This window comes from Typopeltis vanoorti, chromosome 4 (assembly GCF_054136105.1).
Source record: "Typopeltis vanoorti isolate ZY-2024b chromosome 4, IOZ_Tvanoo_1.0, whole genome shotgun sequence".
NCBI lineage: Eukaryota > Metazoa > Arthropoda > Arachnida > Uropygi > Thelyphonidae > Typopeltis > Typopeltis vanoorti.
The window spans coordinates 108,297,555-108,324,360 of record NC_143552.1 but is presented as its reverse complement, the minus strand read 5'-3'; the positions used below and the strand labels follow the sequence as shown (position 1 = coordinate 108,324,360).

The 26,806-nt window shown below is 36.6% G+C and overlaps 1 protein-coding gene across 5 annotated transcripts in view; it reads right to left on the bottom strand.

Moving 5' to 3' along the window:
* Window positions 1–26,806, bottom strand: part of LOC150107595 (solute carrier family 2, facilitated glucose transporter member 1-like) — a 274,124-nt gene that overhangs the window by 58,330 nt on the left and 188,988 nt on the right. For all 5 annotated transcript variants that reach the window (XM_090391411.1, XM_090391410.1, XM_090391412.1 and 2 more), the window contains one exon: window positions 16,119–16,217. In XM_090391411.1, coding sequence (XP_090247537.1) covers window positions 16,119–16,217 — 99 coding nt within the window. The remainder of the gene's footprint in view (window positions 1–16,118; window positions 16,218–26,806) is intronic.

The window sequence follows — 26,806 nt, the reverse complement described above, 5'->3', positions numbered from 1 at the left end:
TAATACTGATCCAACAAGAGAATTTCATAACAGAACCAACAATCTTTTAAAAACTACTTCAGAATTACCAAGGCACATCGTCTTTCTTTAATCCCATGATTATACGGCCTTCCGAAGATCCATAAAATCCATACTTCCCTAAGATCAATAGTTGAAGGTATCGACTCACCAACTTACAATGTGTCTAAATATCTCGCCTCTTCCTTAAGACACCTAACAGGAAAATCTTCTTCTTATATAAAAAATTCAGCTGACTTCGTCTCGAAAATCAAAAATCTCAAATTAAACAAATCAGATTTAATGCAAGTTTTGACATAGTGTCTCTTTTCACAAATGTTCCACCCCAGGAAGTTCTCAATCTCCTTAAGATCAGCTTAGATATTGTGTCGCTGTTTCGTAATATTCTTTTATCAACACTATTGAATTCCTCCAACAAGAATTTCCATCGGGTATGAAAAATTGTATGGATATTATCAAAGATTATCATTGGTTATGGATATTATCAAAGACTGTTCAAAGTGTTCCAAGAACACTTTGAACAACATCTCTTTGATAATATTTCTCTCAGACCTACTCACTGGTACTGATATTATTATAATTATTATTGCACTGGCACCTCCATGGAGTCTAAGACTCATTGTGGGAGACCCAAACTATCAATACAGTATCTAACGTACCTCTTCTTGAAACCATTAACAGACAAAGAACTTACAACTGACTCAGGCAACCCATTCCATTCATTCACCACTCTCCAAGTGAAAAATTTAGTCCTCACACTCTTGCTAACTACACTCTTACCCAACTTCCAGGAATGACCTCTTGTTCTGCTCCCTCTAGCTAAATGCTGAAACATTTCCCTTGCATCAAGCCTATAAAATCCTATAAGTAACTTAAATGTTTCTATCGTACCCCACCCCCTTTTCATCTATCAACCAACTACTGCAGCCCACAAATTCTCAGTCTATACTCACAGAGAGCATTCCAGACCACTCATCATCTTGGTCACTTGCCTCTGGATCCTCTCCACCACTTCCTCATCCTCGATGTGGTCGTATCAAAGCTTTATAAAGAGGAATGATAACTCCCTTATCTCTATTTGTTGTTCTTCAATAACCAAATAATCCTGTGAGCTACCCTGGCTATTTTAGCAGTGTGCCCTCTAAACTTCTCTTCAATTCTCTATTGCTACCCCCAAATCCCTGGATTCATCAGTTTCCTGGAGCACAGTTCCCTCACTGTGGTACATAGCTTGTAATCTCTGTATCCCAAAATGCATAACTTTTACACTTTTTCACATTAAATCAACAGCCATTATGCTGTGCTCATACTGTCACTATATTCAAATAATCCTGTAAGCTCTTTATACCACCTTGCCTCATTTGCAAACAACTGAGTATCTCTCTTCAAATTACTTCCTATATCATTTATGTACAAATTAAACAGAAATAGTCCAAGCACACCACTAGTCACCTGCCTTCTCCTGGATTCTGCTCTTCCATATACTACTTTTTGGTATCTGTCCATGATCCACCCTTTTATTCATATTACCAGTGTCATATCCATTCCCATTTGTTGCAGTTTGGTATACAGTTCCATGTGGTATCCTGTCAAATGGCTTTGCAAAATTCAGCAGAGTCATTGTGTAATCATTCCCTTTATCCAACTCAACTGTCACCCTATTATAAAAAGTTAACAGCTTACTAAGGCATAACCAACCTTTCACAAAGCCATGCTGCCACTCATAGAGTATCATATTATTATTATTATTATTATTATTAAACAAGACCTCATGGAGTCAAAGACTCATCTAGGAGGTCCTTTTATCTTACACACACATCTCATCATACCGTGTCTTAAACACATTCAAACTACTTGCAGACACCACGCTCTCAGGCAAGGCATTCCAATCACTCACAACTCTGCACGAAAAAAACCTGCCTCTCACTCCCTTACTCACACCCTCCTTATACAGTTTCCAGGGATGACCTCTGGTTCTCCCCTGATCTCCCACTATTCTCTGTAGAACTTCTCCACCATTGATCCTATAACAACCCCTTACCAACTTGTAGGTCTCTATCATATCTCCCCTCTTCCTTCTCTCCACGAGACTCTGCAAATTACATCTTTTCAATCTTTCCTCATACTCAACATTCCAGAGGTCAGAAACTACCTTAGTCAGTCACATTTGGACCGTTTCCAACATCTCTTCATCCTTCTGAAAACCCGGTGACCAAATCTGGGCACAATAGTCCAAGTGTGGCCTAATCAAAGCCTTATACATTGGAACAAGTATCTCCCTACTTCTACATGTCAGTGTCCTCCGCATCATTCCCAGAAGTCTTTGTGTTGTCTTCACAATTTTGGCGATGTGTCCCCTAAATTTTAGATCCTTATCCACTATCACCCCCAGATCTCTTATTTCCTCTACTTCCAACAATATATTCTCACCAAGCATAAATTCTGCATCCCATCTTTGTTTTCCAAATTTTAAAACTTTACATTTTGCAACATTGAACTCACATCCCCATTTGCTTGCCCAATCACTCAATTTATTCAAGTCTTCTTACAAGGCCACAACATCTTCACTACTCTTTATGGTTCGTCCCAACTTTGCATCATCTGCAAACAACTGAATATCTCCATCCAAATCTTCACCAATATCATTAATATATAAGTTAAATAGTAATGGCCCTAAAACAGACCCCTGAGGCACTCCACTAGTGACTTTCCTTTTCCTGGATATTGCACCCCCATACACAACTTGTTGATACCTATCAGATAGCCAGTCTCCAATCCAATGCACTAATCTAATATCCAACCCCATCTGCTCTAGTTTGACTGTCAACTTATCATGAGGTACTCTATCAAAAGCCTTTGCGAAATCCAAGTATATTACTGTGTATCCTTCTCCTCTGTCCAAGGAAGCAGTCACTTTATTGTAATAAGTAAGTAGATTACTAAAACATGACCTCCCTTTAGCAAATCCATGCTGTCCATCAAAGATTATACCATTGTTGTCAACCCAACTCTGGATCCTAGCTCTCACAAGCCTCTCCAACAACTTAACCACAACACCTGACATACAGATAGGCCTATAGTTTGATGCTTGAGTTCGATCACCTCCTTTATGAAGTGGCACAATCTTGCCCTCCTTCCACTCTTTAGGAACTTGACCAAGTGCAAGACTCGTATTAAAAAAATATGTCAAGGCAGGTGCCAACTCTCTGGCACACTCCTTCAGAATACGTGGTGATATATTATCAAGTCCCACAGCCTTATTTACATCTAGTTTACTCAACTCCCCAAACACCTCTTGCTCACTTACAGTCAGTCTCTCCTCCCCATCATCAACTGCTCTTAATCTCTCCATGAAGTCACATTCACAAGATTGAAAGATCTTTATGAATTGCTCATTAAGTATCTCCACAACACATTCTGCAACAGCTGTCTTTATACCATTTCCTCCAATCAATGTCATCCTTCCATAATCATTCTTTCTTTTGCTGGCTACATATCGAAAGAACTCCCTAGGATTCTTTTTAGCTTCATTAGCTAACTGCTGTTCATACCTCTCTTTAGCTACTCTCACCAACCAAGTCACCCTCCTTGCCTGGTCTTTGTAGACCTCATGAAATTGGTTACTTCCACTTCTCTTATGCTGTCTCCACAATGCCTTTTTTTTCTGTATTGCATGCTTAATCTCTTTATTCATCCATCTCACACCTACCTTATTTAACCTTCTCACCCGTGGTATACATTTAGACATTGCATCTACTAAATAGTTTTTGAAAATCCCCCAAGCTGCATTGATCTCTTTTCCAGCTAACTCCTCATTCCATGCTACATCTGCAAGCTGTCTCCTGAGCTCTTCATAATCACCCCCCTTGTAGTTCCACATACATATATTTTTCACAGGGGTCCTTGCACTGCTGGCAACCACCCAGGTAATCACCTCATGGTCACTTTCACCAATTGGTGGATGATTTGACACCTCATTTATAATTACATCCTCCGATGAGATGACCAAATCCAAGACCCTTAATCCTCGTGTGCCCTCTGTCACATACTGTCTGAGGTAGTTATCCCTCAAAAACTCAAGAAACTCATTTTCTTTACTTCCAGTCGCTATCTCTTCAATCCAGTCTATATTGCCATAATTAAAATCACCCATAATGATCACCCTTTTCTTATTTGCTTGGCTTATTTGACTATACATTTCACTATCACCACCATCCACATTACCAGGTCTATAACAACATCCCACCAAGTATTTGATTCTATTCACCTCTATCTCACACCATACTGCCTCAAAACCACTGGCCTTATTTCCCTCTTGCATCTCTACCTTGTATGGACATAACTCTTTCTCTATCATCAATAGCACTCCCCCTCCCTTTTAATCCCTTCTATCCTCACGAAACACATCATACCTTTCCATCTCTATTCCTGTCAGGATGTCGTCCTCATCTAACCATGTCTCACTTATTCCAACAATTTCAGGGTACACAGACACAATTAGTGCAACCATTTCATCCGCCTTGTTTCTTATGCTTCTAATGCTTATATTCTTTCTTATGCTTATATTCTTATCAGCCCATTCCTAAATTTGCCTGACCAACTTTTCCTTCACTTTTACCAACACTTGTGAGATACTGATTGGTCTATAATTTGCTACTACAGACTTAAATTCTCCTTTAAGCAAAGGAATTATTTTGCCCTCCTTCCACTCTCTTGGGACTTTGCCAGAGCTGAGACTTAAACAGCATAATCAAAGGCATTGCCAGTTCCCCCTGCACATTCTCTAGAAATGCAAGCCGACATTCCATCTACTACCTCAGCTGTAATATCCTAAGTCCCTCTAATTCATCAACCTTTATTCTCCCATCAGTTTCCATCACCCCTGCCATAACAATATCTTTACTTAGATAATATATCCTTGCAAAATGGTCACTTAGCTCATTTTCATCTGCCTCTGTTGCCATTCTATTTTCTGCACTCATTAAAGTTATCCTTCAATGGTTATTCTTCTTCTTCCAATTGCCACATAACAAAAAAACTCTTTAGGATTTCCTTTTGTCTCTTTAGACAAAGAGACAAAAGGAAATAATAATCTGATTAAAGACTTAATTCTGTATGTTAGTCAAGTAAATAATAGTTTAATATCTGACGTTTCACTGACTGATATCTGTCAGCATTTTCAAAGGATACACTGGTAAGCAATAGAAAGTAACAAAAACTAGGAAACTAACCGACAATTCTAAAAATTATATAAAGTTATCACTGTGCGTGATACAATGATATAATACGAGTGTCGCAAGTACGTTTTATTTGTTTAGATATTTATTGTAATTTTCATGAAAGTTCATTTCTTTTTGGTTAAATGATATGATAGAGTTTTCCATATATCTAGTAAGATTAGGCCTTGATTCTTATTTAAGTTACCTGTTGAACGGGCGACTGTAGCAGCTTCTTTGAATGTTCTGGAATGGTAGTCTCTTCTATGTAGGGCATATGACTCATATCCCATTCAATATTATGGTTGGTAGAGGCAAAGTGGGAAGAAAGGCCTAATATAACTTGTCTGTTATTCCTTACATAGCCTATGTGTTTTTTCTTTCTTGTTTCAAAACTTCTAGATGTCTGTCCGATGTAACCGATACCGCAAGAACAGAGTATACTATAAACTCCAGAGTATTTGTAGAGAGGATGGCTATCTTTCGGTGATCTCATAAACTTTTGAATGGTCTCAATAGGTTTGAAGGTTACTCTGATATTATAAGGTTTTATAAGAAGAGCTAATTTTTTGGATATGGTACTAACAAATGGAATTGTTATAGAGCTGATGTATTGGGTTTCATCTCATTGTCTTTGCGGTATGTCACTAAAGAGAATCTTGTTGATGATTCTTGTAGGGTAGCCATTTAGGGATAGATCTCTGGATATTTTCATTAATTCTTCTTGTAAGTCACCAGGGTCTGTGGTACACTGTATAGCTCTTTTTTTGAGCATATGGATGATGCTGAGTTTCTGGGATATGTGGTGAGATGAGTCGAAATGGAGGTAGCATCCGGTGTTAGTAGGTTTCTATATACTGACAGATTGATGCTAATGTCAGTTTCTTTCTTAATAAAGACGTCTAGGAATGGAAGTTTATTATCTTTTTCTAGTTCCAATGTGAACTTGATAGTGTTGTGGAAGCAATTGATTTTGTTTAGATAATCTATTAGTTCTTCTTTTTTGTGATTCCAAATGATGAAAATGTCATTAACATGCCTAAACCATGTGGTTGGTTTGGGGGTAATTTTGGATAAAATTTGAGTTTCCAAATTTTTTAAGAATAGGTCGGCACAAGAAGGAGAGAGAGAGAGAGAGAGGGCTACCCATGGCTAATCCAGTAAGTTGTTTGTAGTAGGTTTTATGCCATGTAAAGCAATTCGAAGTTAAGCAATGCTTGAACAACTTGGTGATTTTGGTGGGAACAAGTTTTCTAAGATGTCGATGACTTCTGAAACTGGGATATTTGTGAATAGAGATGTGACATCCAGGCTAGCCATAATATTATCTTCAGAGATATAGATGTTTTTTAATTTCTCCAAGAAATGTTGGGAGTTCTTGATATAAGAGTCTGTGTTGTGAATGTGTTTTTGTAACATTTTGGCTAGATATTTTGATAGTCTATAAGTAGGGGAATGGATACCATCTACTATAGGACGTAATGGTGTACCTTCTTTATGGATTTTGGGGACACCATATAGTCTTGGAGTTGCATAGATTTTAGTTTTTTGATTAAGTCCACAGGCCAGTTGGTCATATCACGTAATAGTTCATTGGTATCAAGATGGTTTTTGTGAGTAGGATCTGTGTTAAGAACATCATAGACAGATGTGTCTGATAATAGATTATTAATCTTTTCTTCATATTCCTTAGTATTTAAGATGACAGTGTTGTTGCCCTTGTCCACTTTCAGTATAATGATTTCTTTGTTGTTCTTTAATTTCAGTAGTACTTTTCTTTCTATAGTGCTAGAGTTGGTGTGAGAATATCTCGAGGGAGCAGAGAGGATTATGCTGCTTTTTAATCGTAAGTCATTGGCTATTGTGTGTGTGGAAATAATGAGAAGGCTTTCTCTAAGGTTGCAGATAAAGTCAATTTTTGGAATAGTAGTTGGTTTCAAGGCGAAATTGAATCCTTTTTTGAGAATAGAAATCTCTGGTTTTGTTAAGATGCGATTAGATTGGTTCACAATGACTTGGTTGTCTGGTAGGGAAGGTTTGGAGTTGATGTGATTATCATATAATGCGTTAAATTTTTTAATTTGTGTCTTTTTACTTTGACTGAAAGTTTTTGTATAACTTTTTTAAATCATGTTGTCCAAAAGTTGCCAAGTTTTTTCATTTCTTTTTGGTTAAATGATCTGATTAGAGTTTACCAAGTTGCCCGTTCAACAGGTAACTTAAATAAGAATCAAGGCCTAATCTTACCAGATATATATGGAAAACTCTAATCAGATCATTTAACCAAAAAGAAATGAACTTTCATGAAAATTACAATAAATATCTCAACAAATAAAACGTTGTACTTGCGACACATGTATTATATCATTGTATCATGCACAGTGATAACTTTATATAATTTTTAGAATTGTCAGTTAGTTTCATAGTTTTTGTTACTTTCTATTGCTTACCAGTGTATCCTTTGAAAATGCTGACAGATATTAGTCAGTGAAACATTGGATATTAAACTATTATTTACTTGACTAACATACAGAATTAAGTCTTTAATACTAGTGGTTAAGAAAAAGGTCATAATAATCTGATTAATTTGATTTTGCTTTCCTTACCATGCTAGTGATACGTGGATGAAGTTTTTACAATTTGAAATGGCTCTTCCTCTAAGTTACAGCACTTTCTTTCCAAAATAAATGCTCTTCATCCTAGGATCCAGTTATTCTTAGAAAAAGAAATAAATAACCAAATAGCTTTTCTTCTAACTTTTCATTCGCCATATGACAGCTTACAATTTTGAGTTTTTAGGAAGAAGACTCATACTGCTATATCCACACTGACTCTTACCACTATCTTAGACTATTAAGACCTCATTACATTGTGCTAATTTGTTATATTCTTCTGATGAACTGTTATAGAATGAATATCAACATATTAAATCTATCTTCTTATCAAATGGTTTTAATGATTCCTTCATCATTAAATCATTTAACAGTTATGGCATCCCTGCCTCTTCTAATCCAGAATTAGTTCTCAAAAATTTTAAAACCACTGAACATTTTTGTTGCTTTTTGTCCCATCAAGAAATTCTCCACCTTTCTGAAATCTCCTAAGGATAGGCTTCTGCATCTTGGTTTTTCAGGCATCTACTACATTCCTTGCTCCTGTGGCTTATCTTATTTGGGACAAACTGGAAGATCTGTTTTTTACTCTTCTTGAAGAACATGTCATATTAAATATCATGAGCCTGACAGTCTGCACTTGCAGAGCATGGTACTCCACTAAATATAGAGTTCACTGGAACAAGACAAGATTCCTTCATAAAAATTTGTTTTCTTATAGAATGTTTATAACAAAACATATGAAACATTACTTCACTATCCTAATTTAAACAAATCTGATAGTCTATGGCTATTCCCTTTGTGGGATAAACCTGCCAATCTTACCTAACTTTTTCTATTTAAATCTTTCCTATATATACGAGGTGGTATCAAAAATTTCGAGACTGGGTTTGTAATACGTCAACAGATGGCAGCACAAGGCTGCATGCACAGTCACAGGGAGCACCTACCTTCATAAGTCAGTGTGCCAAAAGACATCATCCTTTGTGCATCGGGAGCTGTGCAACTGATGCTATTCTGACCACCTGTGTTACCACATCTGCGATTTCATCATGGACAACAAGTTAGAACAAAGAGCAAACGTGAAATTCTGCATGAAACTGGGCAAATCTGCCATAGAGACATTTGACATGATTCGGCAAGTTTACAGCGATGCTGCAATGAGTCGTTCGAGGTGTTTTGAGTGGCACGCATGCTTCAAGAGTGGAAGAACATCACTGGAAGACGATAAGAGATCAAGAAGACCTTCAACGAGCTCAACCCCCCAAAAAAGTCGAAACCATTCGGCAACTTGTGCATGAGGATCGTCGGAGAACACTCCACAACATTGCTGCCAATGTGTCATACGGAACAGTCCAGGAAATCCTCACATGTGATTGAACATGCGCCATGTTGCTGCCAAGTTCGTCCCCAGGCTGCTGACTCAGGAGCAGAAGGAACACCGCATCGAAGACTGCCAAGAACTCCATTAGCGTGCTGTGGATGACCCATCCTTCATTTCGAAGATCATCACCGGTGACGAAACTTGGGTGTATGGGTACGACCCTGAGATGAAGCAGCAGTCTTCACAGTGGAAGAGCCCATCATCTCCACAACTGAAAAAGGTAAGGCAGGTCTGCAGCTCGATCAAGTGCATGCTCATCATCTTTTTCGACATTCGTGGCATTGTGCATCAAAAATCTGTCCTCAGGAGCCAGACCGTCAATAGCGAGTTCTACTGACAGGTTTTAAGGCATCTGAGGGAGGACATTTGGTGAAAGCAACCAGATCTGTGGCGCACAAAAAACTGGATGCTCCACGATGACAATGCACCCTGTCACCGAGCTCTCCTCACATGTGAGTTTCTCGCCAGAAACAACATAATCTCACTTCCGCACCCACCCTACTCGCCAGATTTGGCTCCTGCAGACTTTGCCCTCTTCCCGAAGATGAAGATCCAGCTCAAAGGTCACCGTTTTGACACCATTGTGGAGATCCAGCACGAATCGCAGAAGTACTTGACATGCTCCGAAAAGAAGACTTCCAAGAGTTCTTCCAGAAGTGGCAAGAATGCTGGGAGTGCTGTATTGATATGCAAGGGGACTATTTTGAAGGTGATAGTGGTAAACGTAGATAAAGTAATTTCTCGTAAACAGAGCTAGTCTCGAAACTTTTTGATACCACCTCGTGTATATATATACAGGCAGCCCTCAGTTTACACCACAGTTACGATCCTGAAAAAATGGGCGTAAACTGAATTGGCGTAAAACGAACTCAATTTTAATGGGAGGTATGAAGTTATGTTCCGCACAGTCAAAAAATATGCACATGAAGCATGTGTAACATTATTATATTTAAAGCTTCGATAATACATACATATATATTTGTTAAAATAAAATTATTAATAACGAAAACAAAAAAAAAATATATACAAAAAATATGAAACTTTGAAAAGATATTACATATTTCTATGTTGAAGTTCCTGGTTTCGGATTACCTGCATTTTTTTTTAAAAAAGTATCCAGTGTTAACTGCCTAGATTTTCTTTTTCTTTCTATAAGGAGTTCAGTGTAAGGTCGAATAGATGCGATTACACTTCTTTTTACGTTTGCACTCCGTTCCCAATCATGATCCATTTCGCAAAGTTCATCAGTCAATGTCTCTATGGTTGCAAGTATATGCTATAAATCGGCCATTTTCATATCTCTTAGAGGACCTTCTTCGATTTCTTTCTCCTCCTCCTTTGGATGTTGGCTTAATTGTTTGGCTAATTCTTTTAAGTCTTCATTGGAAAGCGGTTTATCATGGCTCTCTAAGACTTCTGTCACATCTTCAGCTGTAATATCATCCAATCCCACCTCTTGTGCATGCTTGGTAACATATTCAATAACATGCTCCTCTTGATCTAATTCCTTGAAGTTGTGCATAAATGCTGGAAGAAGTTTTTGCCATGCTCCTTTTAAACACTTTGCTGACACATTGTTCCAACCTGCCTAGATGTTGTTAATGCCCTTCAAAATATCGAATGACCACCAATAGTCTTTAAAAGTTTTTCCTGAAGTGTCCAAGACTCTTACCATTTCCATAAATGTTATACGGAGGTAATAGGCTTTGAAGATTGTTTGGGGGCATGTAAACAACCTTGACATCCAATGGTGTTCTTACTTCAGCAAGGTTTTGAGGATGTCCAGGGGCATTATCCAAGAGAAGCAATGCCTTGGCTGGCAAATCATTTCCTTTACAGAAGCGAAGCATGGCAGGACAAAAATAATTTGTGTACAATCTATGAAAACATCTTGTGTAACCCAAGCTTTCTTGTTCCATTTCCAATAGACTGGCAGCATGGTGTTTAGACCCTTGAAGGCATGTGGTGTCTGTGAATGATACACCAACATTGGTTTAAGCTTCAAAGTTCCAGAGACATTTGCACCCAACAAAAGCATAAGTCTATCTTTTTGCAGCTTTAAAATCTGGAGCGGAACGTTCTTCACAGGAAATGAAGGTGCATGATGGCAATTTTTTCCAGTAGAGCCCAGTCTCATCAACATTAAAAATGAGATCAAGAGGATAACTTCCTTGTTCTACACAGTCTTGAAATTCTTTAGGAAAAGTAGCCACTGCCACAACATCTGCACTTGCCGCCTCACCACATAATTTGACACTGTGGCACTTACTTCAAGACTTAAATCTCATGAACTAACCTTTGCTTCCTAAAACTGTTTCTTCGCCTCCATCTGTCTTTTTAAGATCTTCAAAACTTGTTTTTGCTTTCTCAGTTATAACAGCCTGCGTCAAAGGAATGTTTTTCTGATTCAAGTCATCCACCCATAATAATAATAATTTTTCCATTTTTTCATGAAGTTTACCCCTGCTATAACATACATGTTTTACATTTAGTGCTGCCATAGATTGTTGCGCAGACTGTTTTATTCTATCTGCATTTTTCATAATTGTAAGTCGATGGAGGCAAGTTCATACTTCTACAGACATTAGCACGTGTCTGCCCATCTTCCATTGTTCGAATCACCTCCATCTTTTATGCACCTTCTTAACACCAAGTTCTGCTAATTTTTATGCACTTCTATTATCAGACATGGTATGTAATTACGTACTTTATTAATTTAAATAGGTATGAACATAAAAAAAATTAAATAGAACAATTAGGTAGATTCAACATTAAAACTAGATTTGATACCCATATGTCATAGTAGCTCAGTGAACACTCAAACACTAGAATGCCTGCTACCGTCATTTCTCAATCAACCACACTACACTAAGAAAGCACGCGCAGGCAACTGGCATTATTGTGAATCGGTGTAAATTGAACTGGGCATAAACTGAGGGCTGCCTATATATATATATATATACATCTTCCTCCAGTGAATTTGTTACCTTGTTGTAGTACATAAAGAAATTGATAAAACATGACCTCCATTTAACAAACTTGTGTTGAACATCACATAGAATATTACTGTTATTGATCCCCTCTACTATATCCTAGCTCTCTCTCTCTCTCTCTCTCTCACAGACCTCTCTAATATCTTAAATTACAACTTCAGATACACAAAGCGGCCAATAATTTGTAGCTTCATCAAAACCTTTGTGAAATGGAAATATCTTATGCTCTTTTCACTCCTTTGAGTGCTTAGCAAGAATCTTGTTAAACAGGTACACCAAAGGCTGCCATCAACTCTCCGAAACATTCCCTTAAGACACAAGATATGTCATCGAGTTCTATTGTCTTACTGACATCAAGTTTACTTAATTCCTCATAAACCTCTTGCTTACTCCCCACCAGCCCACCTCTCTCATTCCCTCTTCTCAAGATATCACAATGCTGAGGATGAAATACCTTGATGAATTGCTCACTGAATACCTTGACTATCCTCTGCAGCAGTTGCCAATCTACCATTTCTTTTTTTTCTTCATCTATCTTCTTTCTTGGTTCTTTTGATATATGGCAGGTAGATCTTTTTAGCCTGATCTGATAATTTTATAATAAACTCATACTTCACTTTTACTGTCATTACCAAATGAGTCATCTTCCTGGTCTTCTCTTTGTACTCTATGCAACTGACTATTACCATTATTCAACTTTTCCTGCCTCAAAGTACTTCTTTTTCCAGATTTCCCACAATCCCATCATTCACCCATTTAACACTTACATTATTCAGCTTTCTGACCAGTCATCCATTTAACACTTACATTATATATGTTATATATTTTATTACTTATCTATATATTACATATATATATATATGTATATATATATATATATAGATATACTTATCTATATATTACATATATATATATATGTATATATATATATATATATAGATATAGATAGATAGATAGATAGATAGATAGATAAGTATGAGGACAGGAATGATTATGAAGAGCTGAGTGCAGTTTCCCAGGTTTCAAATCTGAATTGGCAGGTAATGACATTATGTAAGAGTAACTGTGGGCTCAAGGGGATGTTGAAATTCATTTACCGAATGCCCGAAGTATCAGAAATAAATGAAAAGAGTTTTTAGCATTGGTCAGCTCAACTTGACCAAAAATTAATGTTATCAGTGAGACCTGATTATCAGAGAATGATATAGTTACAGGGATAGAATGTAATGGATATTGTATTTTCAGAGAGGACAGAAGAAATAAGTCAGGAGGAGGAGAAGGAGGGATATTATTAATGATAGCCGAAGAGCTTTAACGAACAAAAATGTAAGTTAAGGAAGATTGTAGATTTAATGGAAATGGTTCATTTGAGGCTGTCTGGTGTGAGATAGAGGCCAATGGGACAAAATATATTGTTGGTTCCAGAATGGGATCCAGAAGAAAATGCAAAGACATGCATCAGCAGATTAGCACAATGAGTGCAAGCTGAGCAATTATTATTATTATTATTATTATTATTATTATTATTATTATTATTACAGGCAGCTCCAGGGAGTCATTAGACTCATCGAGGGAGGCCCCAAATCATATCATGGAAAACTTTAACTATGGTGAGAGAGATTGGAAGGAAGAAAGGGCACATGACAAAATGGAAATGGAATTTATACAGTTACTAAAAGATATTTACCTGAAATAGCATGTGATGGAAGGGGACCATGGGTTTGAGAATGTTGGATCTGGTAATAGCATCAGAAGATCTGTCTATACCTGCAGTAGTAACTGTACCTCTGATTGGGGAAAGTGACCATGCAGTTGTGTCCTGGGAGGTGGCTCAACATGTGGAAATACCAATCAAGAAAGGGTATATGCAGAACTATGTAGCTGGCAATTATGAAAAACTTAGGAGACAACTTGGAGCAGTGCCATGGCATAAGAAACTACATAGAATGTCATTAGTGCATGGAAAGTGGTCAAGGATTGTTTGAGCAAGGAGGTATCAGAGTGCATACCTAGGGTCAGGAGGATAAATCAAGTAGGGATTAAGTGGAGGATTAGCAATATATAGCAGAAGCTGAAAAAAAGAAAGCATTGTGAAAGGAATATAAACAACAAGGTGATCAGCATGCCCACGAGTAGTATAAAGCACAAGCAAAAAGGGTGACTAGTATGGTAAGGAAGGCTAAATCAGACTTTGAGAGAAAATTAGCTAAGCAGGCCAAAGTAAATATGAAAGAGTTTTTTCACTATGTAGCAAGTAAGAGAAAGAATGATTATGAAAAGATAACTGATGGCAGGAAAGTGACAGAAGCAGAAGAAACAGTTCAGTTACTAAGTGATCACTTCGTAAGGGTATATCATCCAGGTGGTAACTTTGCAGTTACCGAGGTGACAGAAACTGATGTGAGCATTGAGATAGATGAACTGGAGGCACAGAATATATTGAAAAATATCAATGTGAATACAACAGTTGGCCTGGACGGTATGTCTGCTCATGTGCTATGAGAATGTGCAAATGAATTGGCAGTGCTTCTGACAAAGTTGTTGGTTTTAAGTCTCAGCTGAGGCAAGGATCCAAGGAAGCAGAAAGAGGGTAAGATAGTTCCATTACATAAAGGTGGCTCCAAGACAAAAGTAGCAAATTAGACCAATTAGTGTCTCTGGAGGTGGTTCACATATTAAAAAAGTTGGTTAAAAGTAAAATTCAGGAATGGCTGGATACGAATATGATACTCTATACATGCAGCACGGTTTGTAAAAGGTAGGTCCTGCCTCAGTAATTTATTCATATTTTATAATAAAGTGAAAGCAGAATTGAATAAAGGAAATGGTTATACCATGACACTATTGGACTTTGAAAAGGCATTCGACAGAATACCGCATGGAAACTATTACATAAGTTGGAGTGAATGGGAATGGATATGAGGTTGGTGGCATGGATGGGGGAGGGTGGATAGACAGACATCAGAGGGTGATGTATGGTGGAGTGGAATCAAGGTGACTAGTGGAATGCCCCAGGGCTCTGCACTACTCTCTTTAATTTGTATATTAATGATATAGAAGAAGATTTGAAAAATTCAAGTTGTCTATATATTTGAAAAACATATAGGCAACTTGAAAAATTTACATAAATTCACTTGGAAAGAATATATACACAATATCCTATCAATTACATTACTGTTGATGGTGATGTCTTCACAAGTCCAACATATGTCTATACACAGTTCAGCCTTCTTTTTACAAAATCCATAGTCAGATAGGTACCCTTTCAGCCTGACCAGATCAATTAGCAACCTGTCTATTTCTTCCATACCTTGATATGTCACCATTGTCCATTTTCAAAAAATGTACATTTTTTGAAAATGGACAATGGTGACATATCAAGTGACAATGACATATCAGGTGACAATGGACAAACCTTTATATACTGGGAATCATGATATCTATTTTTTGCTCTCTCTCCTTCATCTCACTCTTTAGGATTACAATCGCAATTCCAATCATCTCTTAGTAACAACAATAACGCAACTTTTATCATGTGCTCAAGCTGCCATTCCTCTATTCCATATTCATCTTTTTTTGTTAGCTGTTCACGTTCGCTTCCTCAGAACGATTTAACCAAAAATCTAACACTAAATGAATTCAAGTGCAACACATCTTAGAAGAACAAATCCTTAAATCCATCAAAATGACTCCATATTCATATGAATCTGAAGAATCTATGAATGTCATATTCATAGAATCAGACAAACTGACTGGATATCCTAAATTTAACAAAGTAATAATAGTCATTAATTATTATAATCATATAATGGTAAAATTATACACAATTATTATTATTTTTTATTTTGCTGCTATAAAAGTCATAAGACTTCTTCTCAAAGATTCTCATACTTACAGCATTGATACCAGAAAGTTGCTGTGATAACATTACTACTACTGCAACAATCAAAGGCTGGCGCAGATTAGGATTGTGAACCATTTCATATAATGTTACCTAAATATGAAATAATTACATTTAGTTGTACATCATAATTAATTCATTATCATATTTACAATAATGAAAAGGAAAATAAACTAACTTTTTAATATATTATTTAAGAAATGAACAATGGCTAACTACAGTAGAACAAGAAGCTGTCTCCAGTAGCAGTATAAAGGAGGGTGTAAAGGTTTTTTTTTTGCATGGAGAGTGGAAAGCATTGCATAAGGGTATGGAAATAGTGAATGTTTTAAAGCAGAGTTTGGTGAGCTATGTGTAACAATGGGAACCTCCTGTATCGAGTTTTTTGACTTCAGAAGTCTGATGAGATGAATGCAACAAGATGTTCAAAAGCTTAGAAATGGAGAAGAGAATACTGTAAAAAGAAAGAAATATGATAAAGGTAATATAAAACTGAAGATAAGAAAAATCTGGATGTACAGAATAATCACTTTCAAAAATTATTAAATGAAATTTTCTGCAACAAAATAGAAACAGAAAATGTCCAGGAAAAACGTAGTCATGAGTAGTATATTTCAGTACTGGAAGTAGGAAAAGACTGTCAGAAATCAGAAATGTGGAAAAGCAGCTGAAAAATATATATAAAAAAAAACTTTTATATCTGTGGAGGTATAAAAGTTTCACAGCAGCTAAATCAGAAGGTTGAATTCCACATAAATGATGATGATAGATAGATTGGTTCCCTGTATAAATGAATGTAAAACTAAATGTGAGAATTAAAGAGGAATTTCTCTGCTGAGTGTTCTGGGTAAGATTAATACAAGCGTCTGCAAGAAACAGGTAACAAAAACTGTGGGAAAAAATTAGTGAAAGAAAAAAGTTAGATTCAGACTAAATATAGGTTGTCAGAAGAATATTTACTTTAGGACAGTTGAGAATTAATAGGAATATGAAAAAAAGGGTCAGGAAAAGGAAGGCATACATATGTAAAGGTGCCAAGAAAAAAGATTCTTCAAACACTACAATTATACATTATAAACAGCATTATACATAGACATTATACATAGCAGTACTAAAGTTGTAAATGTGCAGTCAGAGACATTATACATAGTAGTACTAAAGTTGTAAATGTGCAGTCAGAACTGAAAGGTGTGCAGGAAAATGGCTTGATGTAAAATAATGTGCAACCAGGGATTGATGCTATCTCCAATGTTCATCATCTATAGATGTAAATATTAAACTCGGATATTACTTTATGCAGATGATATTACATTCCTAAATAAATTCATTACAAGCCTTTCGAATCATTAACAAAACTAAATAAATACTGTAAAAATTTGGAATAATTATTTCCTGACCCCTATGGAGTCACAAGACTCAACGCAAATGAGCAGCAATAAAAAAAAAAAATAAAAAAAAAGACAAGGCAAAAAACAAAACAGGTAGGTCATGGAAAATGTCAATTGCATTCTCAATGTGGAACTAATAAAGCAAGCAAAACATTTCAGCTATTAGACAAGATATTTAGCAAAGATGGCAAATTAAATATAGAAATACATTGAATAAGTAATACTGGTATGGTAGAGGGCCAGGTGAATAACTTTATATGGAATAATACAAAAATTAGACAAAACATTAAACTAGTAATAAATAGGCCAGTGTCTAACCCACTTGAATTTATAGATTTGAAAGTGGGGTTGGAAATAAAATAATTAATGAAAGGCTAGAAACTACATATATGACAGTATGACAAGAAAAATTCTAGGGACAGACAGAGGAATGAATGACAAAATCATATTAATAATGAAGATTACTGATCAAAAATATCCAGATGCTTGCCCATCCGAACTCTCATCAGATAGGAAAAGCATTAATATGGAATTGATCCACTCCTTTACAATGAGTTTCCCGGTGTTGTACTACCTTACCCCAGTCCTGAAGATACTTTCAGGCGCAAACTTTGTTTGCTCACACTTGGATAAAGTATTAAACTAAACTTATTATAGTCTAACCAAGTGAAAATTAAACTCTCAACATCTTTCTCTGAATCTGGAGTAATTTAATAATAAGGTTGTACACCTTTTGGCAACTCCTGTAGGTTGGGCCTGGCTCCCACTGACGAGACCTCAATAAAAGTCGAAATCAGTATGGGTAGTGGCTCTTACCTTAATGCATAACATTATACATATCCGCAAGGAGATGTGTTTTGCATTATGGGAGATACTGAGATGGGAGTGATGACAGCTTTCTCCACCTTTGCAACGAGTTTCCAGGTGTTGTACTACCTTACTCCAGTCCTGAAGATACTTTCAGGCACAAACTTTGTTTGCTCACACTTGAATAAAGGATTAAACTAAACTTATTATAGTCTAACCAAGTGAAAAATAAACTCTCAACATCTTTCTCTGAATCCAGGTGTGATATATATAGCCACATCTATTCCTACAAAGGGTGTCCAGATATATTTGATCAGATACTGTATTATAAATTTACTTGATATCATTAAAAAATGTGTGATCAGAGGTAATCACAGTCACTTAAGCTGAATTGGTGAAGAAAAGTTATATAACAGGTATTTAATGCTAGGATAGCAGGAAAAACACCTAGAGAAAACCAAGACAGGATTGATGCAGTTAGCCTTAGAAGACCAAAATATGCAATAATATTGGAGATGTGATAAATAAATTCATTTGTAAGAAAATTGGTACAAGGAAGTTTGTAAATTTAATGATGAAACACTATCGTACCATCCTATACACCTCTTAAAGGCAGATATCAAGAGATGATGCTGATGTAAATGACATTTGCAATTTTGATGTCATCAGAAATGAGGATATCTTTGTAGTTGTTATCTTTAATAGTCTAATGGAATCCAACTGATACAAATTGATACATCAACAGTAACACTTACATTTACTCATCAAAGAATTAGATAATTAGTCAAGATAATGGTTGGTGCAGGAAATGTACAGAAATGTGAAGACAAGTGTTTGGACCTGTTTGGGACAGACAGAAAGTTTTCAAGTAACAGTTGGCTTGCATCAAGGGTCAGCATTAAGTCCGTTTCTGTTTAATATTGTGATGGAGGTGGTAACAGAGGAGGTGAGAGAAGATGCACCCTGGACAATGTTGTATGCAGATGACATCTTGCTGTGTGTAGATTCAAGAGAAGAAGCGGAAACTAAACTGGAAAGATGGAGAAAAGTACTGGAAGAGAGAGGTATGAGACTGAGCAGAAGTAAGACAGAGTATATGTGTTGCGCAGTGGGCGGTGGCCAGGAGACAGATCTGGAGCTGGAAGGAAATGTCATCAGGAAGGTGAGAGACTTTAGATACTTAGGTTCAACAGTGGAAGAAGATGGAGGAGCTGAGAAGGAAGTGGGATGCAGGATACAAGCAGGTTGGAGGAACTGGAGGGAGATGGCTGGAGTGTTATGCGATAAGAGGGTGCTGATCAATCTGAAAGGCAAAATTTATAGGACAGTAGTGAGGCCAGCTATGACATATGCTATAGAAACTGTGGCCCTGAGGAAAAATAACATTAGCAGGATGGAAGTAGCAGAGATGAGAATGCTTAGGTGGATGTGCGGTGTGACCAGAAAGGATTATCTGAGAAATGACTATGTCAGGGGAACAGTGAAAGTTACGAACTTAGGAGCGAAAATACAGGAGGCAAGGTTGAGATGGTTTGGTCATGTGATGAGGAGGGAGGACGAATATGTGGGAAGAAGGGTCATGCAGATGGATGTGCAAGGAAGGCAGAAGCGTGAGTGGCCAAAGAAGAGATGGAGGGAGCTGGTAGAAGAGGACTTGAAGATGAAGAACTTGGATGTGGTGACAGCCCAAGACAGGAAGGTGTGGAGGAGACTCATAATAAACAGTGACCCCACTTAAGTGAGAGAAGCTGCAAAAGAAGAAGAAGAAGTCAAGATAATGGTTACAACTAGCTTAAGATTAATCTCCCTGCTGCCCTGGATAATGTTCACCAAAATGAGGATATGAAGCATATAACTGAGTTGAAGAAACATGGATAAGAAGTGGTCACCATCAGTTATCTCCATTAAGAGGTGGGATAATCCTTAAACAGATTAACTGTCATTTGTAGCTTGTCTCAGGGCTGGCGCTATTAAGAAGCATGAAATGAATAGGTTCTTTACAGTACATGCTGCGCAGCTGTAATTTTTATATTTGCAGTCCTTTTACCATCTCATATTCTTTTACTTTGTTATTAAATGGCAGGACAAAATAAGAGAAACTTTCATTCTAAAATATGTTGTTGTTTTTTTAATCTGGGGGAGGGTGGAAATGCCATCGATGTATATAGACAATGGTTGCTATCAATGCGAGTCTTGTATCAACCTGGAAAAAGAGATGCCTTAAATCTTTTTTTTTTTTTTTGGTAATACACTGTCTAATTATGGTTAGATAACCATTCAGTTGTAATCATCAACAAAGATTTTTGGAAACAGAATTACTTTCATGAAACAATTATTTCATAAAATAACTGTTTCATGATAAGCCAGTACTACTAAGCAGCAGCAGCATGAAATACATAGTTCCTTACAGTATATGCGGCATTACTGTAATTTTAATATAATTTTATATTTCTAGTCCTTTTGTCATATAATTAGAGTTTGTTGTTAATGGCAGAACAAAACAGAAATTTCCATTCTGAATTTTTTTTTTTTTATCTGAGAAAAAAAAAACCTTCCAGAATCATTGAATCAATTTTGTTCACATTGTCTAAGTACAGTTACCATTCAGTTTAGATTCAATAAAGATTTTTCAGAACAAAATTACTTCGAACAATTATTTCATAAAATAAATGTTTCATAATAAACCAGCATGAAATGCATAGTTCTTTACAGTTTATACTGCATGGCTGTAATTTTAAATAGAGATATAAACTAAATGCGTGGAATATATTTTTATATATCTAGTCCTTTTTATCATATAATTATAGTTTTATACAAGTAAACATATAAAACTGGGTTTAATTGGTCGGAGATATGTACAGAGATATAGCCTACTAGTTTTGCCGACTTGACTGTTGGCTTCGTCTGGGCACACAGAAAGTAACAAAAACAGCTTAAAACAGAAACGAGCTAAAGTATCAGATTAAAACATAATCAAATGCTAAATATTTTCAAAATTCAAATGAAACGTTACATCAGACGCATGGAGCGTGTACAGTGGTGTAGCTAGAGCTTTTGCCACCCGTGGCGGTCCCTGAGTTTGCCGCCCCTCTCAATACACACCAAAAATACTACAAAAAGTCAAAACGACATATAGGGAAATAAATTAAAACACTATGTTTGTTTTTGAAGTAAAACTTTACTTTAATTTCGACATTCTAAAATGTTATTTTTCTTGCTTTTCTGTTAGCAAAATCGTCGATGACATTGGCAAAGTCTATTTCATGTAGGTAATTCTTAATCTATTTTATTTAGAAAAACTCCTCTCACAACTAGCAACACTTACAGCAATTGTGAGGAAAATTTGCAGTAGTATTACAATATTTGGAAATGAGTTCTCGAGACTGTATTTTAGAATTAACTGCAAAAGTTCAAAAAGGTTCAAAGTGCCACCAGGGGTGGACTGCCCCCTCGCCCCTCACTAGCTACACCTCTGAGCATGTATGTTAGCAGTCACTGTTAAGGCTGCCTCTTGAATGGATCACTACTGCAGCTTCTTTTGTTACGGGTATGAAAGTCTTCTTCTAAGTATGGCACAGTACTTTTATCCCATTCAATGTTGTGATTGGTATTAGAAAAATGGAAAGCTAAACCGGAATTGTCTTCTCTGTTGTTAACGTCCTTGATGTATTCTTTTTTTCTTATCTCTAAACTTCTAGATGTTTGTCCTATGTAATTTAAACTGCAAGAGCAGGTGATGTTGTATAATTATATTCATGTATATTTATTATTGTCTTGTGTTGTGAATTAAAACCATTATTTAAAAATGCAACTCTCTTTTGCACTCTCTCCACTGTATCTGCATCACTTTGAAAACCAGTAGGAGACCAGATAGAACACAATAGTCCAGGTGAAGTTCTATCAAGGCCTCATAAAGAGGCAAAATGACTTCCTTATCCATACATGACAATGTTCATTTGAGCATTGCAATTATCCTTTGAGTTGTGTTTACAATCTTTGCTACACAACCCCTAACTCCAAATTCTTATCTCCAAGATCCTAAGCCTGATCAGTTTCTTCTAGCATAATTCCACCAGTTTAATATAACACTGAATTCTGATCATTTTCATATGACCAGAATTCCATCATACTGAAATCATTCTGAAAGTTTATTCAAATCAAGTGGATATTGAATCCAACATTATTTCAAAGCCGAATAGAGAAACTACAAGAGTTTCGTGCTGAATATAGAAATTATAAAAGTTTTGGCAGATTCAAGCATAAGCTTGAATCCGTAACAACCTTTCGTGACGGGGCAACTCATAGTAAAGGTGGAGTAAGCTCTGATCACTATCCTTAGTATTTCCCATAATGTAAAACACACCTCCTAGCGGACATGTATGATGTTATACCTTATGGGGGAGGGTCACTACCCAGACTGGTTTCAACCTTTGTTGAGGTCTTGTCAGTGGAAGCCAGACCCAGATGTAAATATTCAGGTTGAAGTGATGCAGAATTTATACTTTACCATACAAGTTGCCAAAAAAAAAAAAAAAAAGTGATGCCATACCTTTTTTGGCAACTTGTATGATAAAGTATAAGTTCTGCATCACTTCAACCTGAGTATTTACATCTGGCTCCCACTGACGAGACCTCAACAAAGGTTGAAACCGGTCTGGGTAGTGACCCCCCCCCCCCCCAATAATGTATAGCATCATACATGTCTGCTAAGAGATGTGTTTTACATTATGGGAAATACTAAGGATAGTGATCAGATCTTACTCCACCTTTACTATGAGTTGCCCCTGTCATGAAAGGTTTGCTTATGCTTGGATCTGCCAAAACTTTTACAGTTTCTATATTCGGCATGAAACTCTTGTAGTTTCTCTATTTGGCTTTGAAATAATGTTGGATTTAATATCCACTTAAGTTGAAAAATTTTGCATCGCCGAAGTGAAGCCCTTTGGCTCTCTTTTTTCAGTCATTCTGAAAGTACTTCATATTAGTGCATTCCTGATTACCCTGTCTATCTTTGCTTTATCAGCAAACAGCTGTAAGTCTCTCTGTCCACTCCTTCCCAATGTCATTAATGTATAGAATGAATAACAATGGACCAAGGATTCATCACTGGAGTACACCAGTCACTTGCAAACTCACTTCCCATTCATATACCACTTTTTCCATATCTGTCAGTCAGCCATCCTCCTATTCCAGCTAATAGTTTATTATCAATCCCATTATCCTCCAACTTATGTAACAGCTTTCCATGCTGCATCCTGTCAAAAGCCTTGCCAAAGTAAAAGTATCATAGTGTATCCATTCCTCTTGTCTACCTAAATCAAAACATTACTTTAAAATGTGACTTTCTCTTGGTAAACTAAACCTATGGCATCTATACTTTATTGTTCACTGCAAAATATAGATTATAAATTATATATTTAGTTTAATCCTTTATCCAAGTGTAAGCAAACAAAGTTTGTGCCTGAAGTATCTTCAGGACTGGGGTAACTCGTGGCAAAGGAGGACTGACTTTGCATCACTTGCCTTAGTATCCCATAATGCAAAGCACATCTCCTTGTAGACATGTATAATGCTATGCATTATGGGAAGGGTTACTACCCAGACCGGTTTCAACGTTTATTGAGGTTTCTTCATCCCCTCATATAATTTCTTGGTATCGTTAATTTATAATATAACCAAGTGAAAAACTTTCAACAACTATCTATCTCTAATCCAGAGTATTTTAATAACAAGGTGTGAAACCTTTTGGCAACTCAAATAGGAAAATATGACTTCTGCATTACTTCAACCTTGGTATCTCACCTCTGGATCTGGCTCCCACTGATGAGACCTCGATAAAGTTCGAAACCAGTCTGGGTAGTGACCCTTCCCATAATGCATAGCATTATACATGTCTGCAAGGAGATTTGCTTTGCATTATGGGTTATTAAGGCAAGTGATGTGAAGTCAGTCCACCTTTGCCATGAGTTGCCCCAGTCCTGAAGATACTTCAAGCGCAAACTTTATTTGCTTACACTTGGATAAAGGATTAAACTAAATATATAATTTATAGTCTAACCAAGCGAAAAAACTTCTAACAGCAAAATATAGATTCTCGCTCAACTCATTTCTATATATAAACTCTTACTAACATTTCCAAAATCTTCACCATCACTCCAGAGATACTGATAGTTGGACACATCAGTTTTTGCACCACCCTTGTGCAATGGGATTATGATGTATTCTTTCCACTCCTGTGGAATCTTGTTTGTTTCAAGGCTCAAAATTATACAGGAAGGTCAAAGGTCAGCCAGCTCAGCTGAACACTCTTTTAACATCCATACTGATATTCCATAAACCCTTATCACTAAATTCTTATTCAGTTTATGCAGCAGCTCTATTACCTGTTCCACATACACCTCAGTTTCTTCATCCAGATAGAGGTAGCAGTGAGCACTATGCTGCAGACACAGAGTTCCATATTTCAAACATTTCACATCCATCAAGAATGAGGAAATGTCATCTAGAGAGATGATATGACACTGGCATATGTTGGTAAAAAGTTTGTACCAGATTGATATAGAAGATTAGAATGAGAAGAGATCCCTAGAAGTTAGAAGGAGACATTGAGAAGTGAGGAGCAGGTTTTTTATTTGGAGAGTGATGAATGTTGAATGGTTTGATGAGTATGTTAAATGCAAAAATAGTGAATGATCTCTGGTGATAAGACTTGTAATGTCTTGTATGTGCTATGATAATAATACTACTACTAATAATAATGGAAATAACAATAATTTAAGTTTCATATTTATTTTTAAATTTAAAATATAGGAATAGTAGTCTCAGAATATAAACCATAGCAAGCTTGTAAGGACCATATTATTAGTAGTTTTTTAATGTTTTTTTTTTTAGAACAGCATTCCTATGAGACTTTGGTTGGGACTCTTTTTAATAGTGAATAGTGTTATTTATACTGGTGTTTGCTATAGTAAGAATTAACTGTAAATATATAATACTAATCATGTCAACAGGTGCACTTATTATTTGTTTATATTATTGTTATGCAAAAAAAAGCAGTTAGGTTATTATTATTATTATTATTATTTGACACCTCCAGGGAGTCCAAAGACTCATCAAGGGAGACACCTGCTCTACAGCTGTCTCCACACTCAATCCAACAACTGACCGCAACTACACCAACTCCATCTACCGCTGCTACCACCACTAGTAATCCCACAGACAATCACAAACATTAATGCCCACGGCGGGATTCGAACCAGCAGCTTTTTGGGTGGAGTGCAGATACGCTAACCACTCGGCCAGCCAGGCAGACAAAAAAATTAAGCGATCTCCCGGACCACTCCCTATGAGTGACCGAAAAATCATCCAACTCAGTGTTGGTTCCACTCAGTGACAGGCTCACCCTACCACCGAGCAGAACTGCTCATATTCCAGGGAAAAACACCCACTGACAATGCCCTCTATGGGCCACGCAGGAAAGCACTTTCTCCGGAAACTCAATACTCTCTCAAGGCAAAATCCCCCGAAATCTTAAGTCCCCTCAGGGCGACAAGACTCAGAAGAAACCTTAAGAGAGCAAAAACTCTCTTTCAATCTCTTTCAATTATATCTCTGATCAAGGGTCAACTCCAAGAAAGATGCTTACCCCTTCTCCATATTAAAATTATGCAAAAGCATAAAATATTTATTATAAATTTGTACAAACAGTTATAAAACATTTTAAATTTAGAATATGGTGGTAGATTTGAGCTGTGCTAAAAAAAAGGTATTTTTAATCAGTGTACAGCGTGACTTCCATTGCGAATTGACATTTTTTTCTGTAATACAAGTGTCCTTCAGTGGTGCTGCTTTTGAAGTTTAGTTGTTGTTGTTTATATGTGTTATTTTTGGTTACTGAGACAGCAAGGTCAGAGTCAGATGCATCTGTCGTGGAAGAGAAGAAGAAGATAAGTTTTTGTTATTTGGTTATTTAGTTTTCTGTTTGGTTTGGATTTCGGTGAGACTTGAAGTAACATATGTTTCCCCATGTCAAGTGACTAGCATGACGATAGGTATCGTAGTGGTGGGGCTGCCGCCTTAAGACATTTTAAAAGAACTAAAAAAAAATACAATATAAGCCAACTGGAAAGAGAAGGCAGGGATAGACCTCAAAAAGGATATTGGATGGATAATGAGACCCGAACAGACCAATATGGCCTATACCCGTAATTAGCGTTATGATGATGATTATTTAGTATAGCTAAATATGGTTTATACTTATAGTATTGCATAAGTAAATTAGCTTAGAGTAAAGCATATAACATAGTCTAGTACAACGTTTAGCATTTAGAGTTTAGTTGCAGTAGTTCCTCGGCACTATTTGAATAATGGCTGCAGCTCCATTACAAATGGCATGTCACCAAGTCCTTCCCCATTTAAGGATTATATTTTGCATAACATACTACAGGATTTTGTGGCATGCAGTGCTTGTGGTATGTATGCGTCCTG